This window comes from Ptychodera flava, chromosome 13, assembly GCF_041260155.1.
Source record: "Ptychodera flava strain L36383 chromosome 13, AS_Pfla_20210202, whole genome shotgun sequence".
Classification (NCBI taxonomy): Eukaryota; Metazoa; Hemichordata; class Enteropneusta; family Ptychoderidae; genus Ptychodera; species Ptychodera flava.
Window position 1 is genome coordinate 25,817,238 of NC_091940.1, and position 8,927 is coordinate 25,826,164.

An 8,927-nucleotide genomic window follows, 5' to 3' on the forward strand; every position below is an offset into this window, starting at 1 on the left:
TGGGGGCATAGACGCCAAGCGGAATAGACTGATCACGAGTGACTGTGAATAATGGATGTAAAAAAAAAAAATACACCCACGATCAGTGATGATCCGATTCAGAGTTTGGGTACTCGTTGTCGGAGTCATCTGATATCCAGGGAAAAAAAAATTAAAAATCATACTAGTGGACATGGACTGCTTTTCTAAGAAACTGAATGTTCTCTTCATTGAAACGAACAAAATATGAAACAAATACGTTGTGCTTAAGCCAGTAAAGTATTAATTTTTCATTTTGCTTGTTTTATTCCTGCCGCTTAATAAATCAACAGAAAATAAACCTTTGTGCAGTTAACGAGCAAAATTAAAAATTGCTGAAAAAGCTAGTGCCCGGTAAAATCCGGAGTCTAAGTACAAATGGAAAAACGAAATTCACAGACCACAAATCAGCTTCTCTACTCTCGTGGGTAAACGTTGAGGGCGCCTTCAAAACTGAAACTGCAACTTCGTTTTCCTGAAAAAAAAAAGGGGGGGGGGGGGGGGGGGGGAAGGGGTCCTCCCGCCTGCTCGTATGAGACCAAAACAATTGCCATGCACAACATATCCCAACATCTCTTGTGCACATGCAGCATTTTAAAATAGTGGATGTACCAAAACTGGTGGCTGCAGCCGATGCAGCTTTATATAAATGGTGGGACGCAACCAGTTTTATATTTGGCAGTCTTGCAGAAACTGGAATGCTACAAAAGGAGTGAATTGTGAGCATGCATCAAATGCTGAATTCGCTTCACATTTGCTTGAAATTCATTGCCAATATCTGTGATAAAGGGATTTTTATCGACAAGAAAATGAATTTTTTCCCTTGACCTTTTTATTGGCCAGTAGTTGTGACTTTTGAGGATCTTTTTCACTATTTTTGTGAAGTATGACAATTGCAGCTGTTGTTCGACTCCTACATAGTCTTAAAACACCAACTATTCAGCTGGCCAACCCAGCACATAAATATGTATAGCATGTACCTAGTCTGCTATTGTATAAGTTTGAATTCTCAGTCTAGACCAGACTTCACTAATCAGCAATGGCAAAGCAGTTTACACAAGTCATGTACAGGCTAAGTTGACATGCTGAACATTGTGATCTCAACATGCTTTTGAGGGTAGACTGTTTTCCATGTTGACATAAAAACTGTGAAAAATTATCACGTTACAGTTACTGACCCATTAATGTTTAGTTTTCACAAGCTTGTATGAACATGGATGCTTACATCCCTGCATTTAAACATGGGCACATTGGATGGTACATAGTAAACCAACGCCACTATTCCTTAATTAAAAGCTAGGAATTAGCATCTTTTTATCCATTCTGGTGGCATGCTAAAATTGGCATATAAAGCACAAGAGCAGATTGTGACTCATCTGTCAGTGCCACAGTGATATTCTTGTATTTTAACTTTTTCACCCCATGTCCCTGTACACAGGTCCACAATCCAAACTGAAAACAATGTGATTGGGCTAAACAATGGTGGCAAAAGGGTTAGTACAGAAAATTCATTTTGGAATATGGGTGGTTCCACTGAAGTTGTTGTTTGTGCAGTTTCCGAAGTGAAAAGTTCAGAAAAGATAGCTTTGTGGTGCAGACTTTCGGTTCACAAATATCTCACAAAATCTGGGACCGTGCTGTAATTAACTATCTGCTTAATCAGTACAAGTTCAAAGTATCATTGGTATGAAAAAAGAAACTGCAATAATTTTTAAACAAAACATTTATTCTCACATAAAAAACAAAACTGATGATGACATGGTCCACTTGCATCAATTAGCTGGGCAAACTTTACATTCCTCAAGTAAATTGAAATTTTTGCATTTTAATTAAGTATGTGAATTCAAGTTGATGGTCACGAGTCACTACTTGTCGCTTCTTCTAGTATCCGTCTTTTCCAGTCTTCGTAATCGTCAGTTTTGGATTTCTTCCTCGGTGACTTGGTAAGGCCTAGACTGTGCTTTGATGAGGACTCCTCATCTGACAGGGAAGAAAAGACATGACCACATTGAGAACTTATATCGTATTCTGAAAAAAACTGCCTGTTTCTATCAAATTATAGGATAAGGCTGCTTTCAAAAATTAAAAATGTACCAGGATGCTGTTTGTGTCAAATGTTACTATTATTGAGGAAGAGAAGTCATTATATTGAATGACAAAACCTACATACTGTCATTTAAGAAATTGTATTTTCAAGTCACCAATAAAGCCAATGGAAAGTTGCAGTATGGGTCAGAATTAACCTTTTACATTTTGGCAATTTAACTTCCAAGAAAGATCTGCACCCATTTCATTTGCAGATTTGACCATTAACTGGAAACGGGGTTGACCCTAATTAGAATAAACAAATTACCCAATAACTTGCAGTTTTTCTACATACCTAATTGCGTACTGTCGCGAGGGCAAAGCACAACATTTGAAATGTCATGTGCATATTTGGTGCATGGTGAATAATTTGAATCTTGCTAGCATTGTGTGGATATGGCCTGCACAGGGAAGCGGTCGGGGTGGTCTCTTCGTACAGCCTTTAGCGGAAAAAGCGCAAGCAAGAAGCAAACAATGTTGGCAAAATGAACATTTTCCAGACTGATAGATGGAACAACATGAAGAGTGAAGGGGGTACCACTCCATGTTGATGTAGACTATCACTAACAACAGTCCCACGATCCATGGAGGTACAAGAGATCATGTCTGACTTCTTTGCCTCAACTCCTCCAGTGTGGTAGCCACTGTGCCAAGTGCCATGTTTTAACTTCCTGGCCTCAACAACCAATAGTCACAAGGCTGCAGTGTTGAAGGCAAAATGTTCCAGGTGCACTGACCAGCAATACTGGCACAAGTGGCTGTTGACAGTCTACATTGACGTAGCAAGCTTTTTAATCAATAATTGGTAAAATTAGTTGAATCCATAAACCCTTAAGAAAACGACAGTCTGTCATTCAGTGTCAGCCTGGCTTGGAGGTTGTTACCTCCATCCATCCGCCATATCATGTTGTATGTGTGAAGTCTCATTGATATCCTGAGCATGCGTTTTGGGCGGTAAAGTCTGAAGATGTAATTTTGATGACTTCTCAATGAAATATGTCATGCCAATTTCTGACTGGGGTTTAAGAAGAGAACAGATATAATTTGTGGAGGCATTTATAACAATAGTTCCATGTGATGTGTGAACCGCAGTCCACCCCCTCCCAACCCATAAAGCAGGGATGTAGAAAATAGCTGGCAGCCGGCAAAAACCGGCTGTTTGCTAAAATTTGCCAGCTGTGAAAATTTAGTTTCAGTAAAAAATCAAGACATTTTGCACAAACTTTGTGCGCTCACACACCATTTGTAACAGCCTATACTTTTATTTTTGCCACGTGTAACCGAAATTTTCTACATCCCTACATAAAGATGCAATCAATTTTTCAATAGAGAAAACAATTAACTGAAATCTGTTCCCTTTCCTTGTATGTAGTCTGGATTCTAAAATGTACAGTACGTCCACATTTTGCCAATGGATTGGTGGGAAAAACCAATCAAACAATCATTGGCAAAACCAAACTTTATCGTATCTATGTACGTATCAACGCATGTATATTTCTGATCATTTTTATGAATTATTCATCATTAACTAATATGTCAAGATCTGCTATTATGTTTGCATCGCTTTTCCAGTCCCTCAGAGAGCACACTCTGAATGTGTTAGTGCGCTGAGAGTGGCGAGAGGCTTATCTAAGAAGAGTACTCAACATAGTATGGCCAATCTGCTTTAGTTTTACATAAAACACTTGGTAATTTTGACCCATATTACAACTTTAAGTGGTTTAAACCCCGAAATATCCAACGAAAACAGCATTCATTTGTACAGTTGCTGAAAAAAGAATTGGATTTGCTTGCTTCATAAACCTGTGCACAAAGTTGAAACTTACAGTGTGTTTTAGACTTGTTTCAAGTCTGTGATTTGTGAATGTTTGAGTGGAGTGAAAGCAATGATTTGTATTTTGCTTTCATGTGAAACGCGCGTGAGTGGAGTGGACGCGATGAGTCGGGTGAACGCTATAGAGGGGAGTTTCACCTGGAATCATAGACTTGGCTTTCTTGCAGGGTTTGCGTTGCTATAAATTATTCATGAGATGATATTTTTATTTACTTATATATTATTCATAAGATGTCGAGTGCGATCACTCCCAGAAAAGTCAGCACGACCTCTGTTGTATCACCGAAAACGCATGTAAATATCTATGTTGTTTGTGGGGCCCATGTTGCAAAATGCGATAATCGTCGCCAGTTATTCAAGGATGGAAAAAAGACACTGTCCTATGAAGAAATAGAGTTTGCCGTTGGTACAAGTCTTGACCCCTTTCTGCACACTCATGTGAGTTGCAGATCATGCTACATTCGGCATCGACTCTGCTGAAAAGCTCCAGCAGTTCCGACTACAGTTCAAATCTACATGATCAACCATCGGGGCCAAAGAAGAAGTTGTCAAGCGGCTTGTTCTGTGCGAAAATAAAAGGCCCAGCAAAGGGTCCTATTCAACACCACTAAGACTAGTTCACGCATTCTCCTTATTGGCCAGAATAATGGCTGGATAACTGTCAAATAACTGTCAATCATTTTGTATTTGCTTGACGTCACTGTGTACACAGTCCGTCTGGCCGCCGGTACTTTGCAAGAAGTCCAAGTCGGTGAATCCGACAAAAACTAACTCACTGTACTGCACAGACTCAAAGGTAACGCATTCAATCGCTCGGAAAACCTGCGCTACCAATTCCAAATAGGTTTGTACGAAATAGGAGAGACACAAGAGAAACTATTATAAATGATTTTAGTTTTTAAAAATTCACCGACTTGAACCAAGTCTAAGTGTGTTTCAACCAGGTTCCGTAACTCAGCGTAAGAGAAGGCCACATTTCATGTACAACTCAAACGATTAGCTTGGGTATCACGACAAATTTCAAAGCCAGATAGAGCAGACAGAACGACTGCCCCATGCTGGTTCACAGTAATTAATCAGTAAGTCGGTGGCTTTGAAATGTGTCGTGATACCCCAGCTAATCATTTGAAATGTGTCCGTCTCCTACGCTGAGTTGCAGTACCTAAATGAAACGTACTGTAATTAGACTGGTTAAAACAAAAAGAGACGTTCACGACACAATTCATTCCAATGGTTCAGCAGGGCATTTTTTGTGAATATCAAAAAATATGCCTGCATTTCTATACTCCTGTTTCACTGAAATGCATTGCTCGTATAAGCTAGGCACAAAGGGGAATTACTTTTTACAGGCACCTGAGAATTACAGTTTTGACAATTACCTTCAAAAGATTTTTCTAAATCATCTGTCCACTGATGGGCTCTTTTACCATTAATTGCCTTTTTATCTGCTGCAAAGATAAAATGAAAATCAGAATTTAATATCATGGCTTAAAAGATTACACAGGTGATTATGAGTGTGTGTGACAGACAATGGCAGGACATGGTGAAATCATACAAACGCAGCTCTGGATGTGAAAGCTGATCAGATTATTCTCAAACATAACCATGTTCAAGTCCACTGGTTGTAAGTTTATGTATATTCCGTTGAATTCATTCTGCTTGTAAAATACAGTTTCTTGTTCAAAAATCATGTCAATATGCCTCGTATTCAACCTGTAAACACAGCCTGCATGTGTGTCCTTATCCAATGTCAAAGTTTACAACTGACTTTAACTCGTATATTGGTGGTACTCAGAGAGTTAAATTTACAGGGCTAATGCTTTGTATATCAACATATTTTAGGGAAGAAAAAGAATACATGTATTGGTTTCCTTGGATGAAAATATTGAAAAAATTACATCTAACGTCCCTTACTAGTATACAGAAATAATTACTTGAAAAATTGCACCATAAAAACGGTGTTGTACTCTTGTAATATCACTTTCAACAATCAGCATATGAGAAATGTACAGAAAACAGAGTAGCAAAAAATTTAGAACTGTATACCTGCCCACCCACCTGCCCTGGGCAGGTAAATATTTAGTAAGGAAGGTGAAAGTTTAGTACAGTTAACTGCCCCTATTGATAGGTGAATGAATTCCTGATTTTTGTTTTGCTGAGATCAGAGGCAAGGTATAGGGTGTTCAGTAATACTATAAATATCAGTAGGTGCTATTTTCTACGGTAGGCAACTTTTAAAGTTACCTGTCCAGATATCTTGCTGTTATTTGCCATAAACTTCCTCACTGCGGAAGAGAAAGTCCAAAATCCCTTTACACGCAAACAGGTTCATTTTCAGTTTGTGTATACATACATGTGAAAAAGCAAAATACTAACCAGGACAGCAATGAAGTTAAAATAAACAAAAGTAATAAGTTATGATATGTATGAAAACAGGTGTTTCCTACACAACATTCAAAGTAGCCAACTCTTTGTATAACTGTACCTCTTACCTAATAGTTTTTGGGCGTGTGTCTCCATGGCAGAACAGAGTTTTTCAAAAGTTGTCTTTTTGATACCTGCCAGACTGAGTATCTTGCTTTTGTCTATCTTTACCTTCAGACATCTGTTTTCACAGAAACAAACAAAACAAAAATGCATTTATTTCAACGGAATTATATATAGTAAAAACGTTTTAAATATTCTACATCTGTTTTTGGACCCATATTTGAACTTCTTTGTCTTAAACATGTGGTGGAAAAAATCCTTCTAGCAATTTATCCAGAACTGGCCTTTAAATCAAACACTTTATGAAAACTCAAAAAAGTTCAAGTGAAGAATTGTTTTTAAATAAGTTATCACCTGCATGCTGTGTACACTGCTGCTGCTGGGTACATCGGCATGCTGAAATCTACAACATCTTCTTGTCCATTGACCTTTGAACTCTGTATCTCTGATTCATATCTGTGATTGGTAAATGCATGAAATTGAGTCACGGTAATGTAAGATGATGCACAATACAGTCAAGCAGACGGTGCTTTTAAATTTGAGTTATAGCTACAGTACTGGAATATAATCATATCAAACGCAATGTAACTGCCTGAGACATTTTGATGTATACCTTAGATATACTTCTCTCACTTGATAATGATATGTATACAAAGTAATACACTGGAATCAAATTATGTTTATATCGTATTCAATATATTCTTGTCAGCAATTCTGTGAAACTCTAAGGACATCTTCACATCAATCCAAAAAGTTTCATAAGCAATTGACACTGACTGTTACCTTTGAAGTATTTGTTGTGCTAGTGCTGTTGCCTGTACACAACCAAACTGCACTGCTACATCCCTTACTGTTAGCTTTGGCTGGAGATCTAAGGAGTTTTCAAGAGTCTTCAATGTATGGGTATAGGCTCTCTTTTTCATTCCTGCTACTTTGGAGGCAACATCCTGAAACAGAAAGTGGAATTCAGCTGTGGATGTGAAGTATAAGAAATACTGCCAAGACAAACAAATGTTTCTTTATATTCTTCTAAAGGTATATATATGTATCTGGAAGACAAATATCTCCATTCATCTGTAAGGGCAAAGTCTATACCTTTAATGTCATTTTGGCAATTTTATATCATTTGAGAAGTCACTAACATCAACCTTGATATGTACTGAAACAGGGATAAATAAAATGTACGGTATCTTAACCCAAAGTACACACAAGACAGACAAAGAAAGCAATGACTTTTTCTGGTGTCTGACAGTTCAGTTCATTAGGTGCTAACCTCAGCATATGTAACAGGCAGGTTTCATTTGATAATCACATCAATCATGCTCAATATTATTCAATTTTATGTTTTTACACAATTTCATGGAACAGAACAGCCTCTATACAACAACTTTGTCTTTTTGTTGTAAACTCCACTGGTTCACAACTATTCCCTATGTGAAGGAATGGATGGACACGCTCTGAGTAGTGCTTATATACCTTGTTGACATGTTGATCCATGCTTGATGCAGCCAGATCAATGCACATCACAGCCTTGCAAGACCCTGTCATACTCAATGCTGCAAAGTTACTTGATGTCAGTCTCACTCCACACAAACGCAGCAGCTCTTCAGATTTTCTGTAACGTACAAAATGCTATGTAAGTCACTCAGAAAAAAGACCAAGTGTTTTATTGCATGATACCAAACATCACTTTTGTAACTTCTTGTGAGGGGTACTCTAAGTGTTCTCTTTGTTTTCCTCTTGATCATGGGTATGTCTGAAACTGGAACATCGATGATTAAATTTCCCTCTCCTTATAATGATTTATCTGAATTTATTTTCTTGAGTGCCTGTCCTCTCACCTAGCCAGGGTTTGTAAAAATTGAGTTCAATGTACTCGATATCACAGAATATATTGTTCATATTGATGGCAACTGGGCTATCACCACTGACAACGACGTCAGCAGGGTGAATATAAGGGTGTGCCAAATGTCAATAGCCACTTTGCCAATTGCTCGGTTGTGTGGTGCATGGAGGTAGCTACTACCTCCATGTGTGGTGCAATCAGTCACTTGTGAATGGATACACGACAGCCGCTGTGTGGTAAGCATTAGAATGCATACCACACAACGGCCGCAGTGTATCGATTCACAAGCGACTGTGGGAGCAATCATCTGCGTTATTATGCTTAACGCAGGTATCATTACACGGGTCATGTGTGACCGTGCTCAGATCAAAAACAGAAAAGCATCGAATGTTCGATGATAGGAGCACGACGAGCAGCGGAGGTCAACAAACAAAAACCTGCCAACTTTACAATTTACATACCTCAACACTTTACTGGAACTGACACCAAGTTTTGGAGCGAGGCGATGGATAATTTCCCCTTCCATATTTCAAAAAAAAATTGTACTAGAACCAAACGGAGCAAACTGTTATTGTGGGTAACCGTATTCAAGGTAAGTAGGAGAGAAGAGAACAGAAGCAGCAGGAAGACCGGTCCCAGACTCCACATTGACTTTTC

The 8,927-nt window shown here is 38.4% G+C and overlaps 1 protein-coding gene across 2 annotated transcripts; it reads right to left on the reverse strand.

Annotated features, from left to right (window-relative positions):
- Nucleotides 1–1,723: 1,723 nt before the first annotated feature.
- LOC139147975 (origin recognition complex subunit 6-like) lies at nt 1,724–8,909 on the reverse strand. Of its 2 annotated transcripts, none has more exons than XM_070719233.1 (7): nt 8,732–8,909; nt 7,901–8,039; nt 7,208–7,371; nt 6,779–6,880; nt 6,430–6,542; nt 5,317–5,382; nt 1,724–1,998 (listed from the first exon to the last, which is right to left on the reverse strand). In XM_070719233.1, exons 1-7 carry the CDS (start codon nt 8,794–8,796, stop codon nt 1,874–1,876), a joined length of 774 nt encoding a protein of 257 aa, XP_070575334.1. In that variant the 5' UTR covers nt 8,797–8,909; the 3' UTR covers nt 1,724–1,873. The 2 variants fall into 2 exon arrangements, with proteins under 2 accessions (XP_070575334.1, XP_070575333.1); XM_070719232.1 differs by having other exon boundaries at nt 5,317–5,385.
- Between the last annotated feature and the right edge of the window lie 18 nt (nt 8,910–8,927).

Excerpts from the sequence above, each read along its gene's own strand:
- LOC139147975 (XM_070719232.1), bottom strand. The coding sequence starts at position 8,796 with ATGGAAGGGGAAATTATCCATCGCCTCGCTCCAAAACTTGGTGTCAGT. Across the intron at positions 7,372-7,900 it reads TGGATCAACATGTCAACAAG|GATGTTGCCTCCAAAGTAGC; the intron begins GTATATAAGCAC and ends TTTCTGTTTCAG. Across the intron at positions 5,386-6,429 it reads ACACGCCCAAAAACTATTAG|CAGATAAAAAGGCAATTAAT; the intron begins GTAAGAGGTACA and ends TTATCTTTGCAG.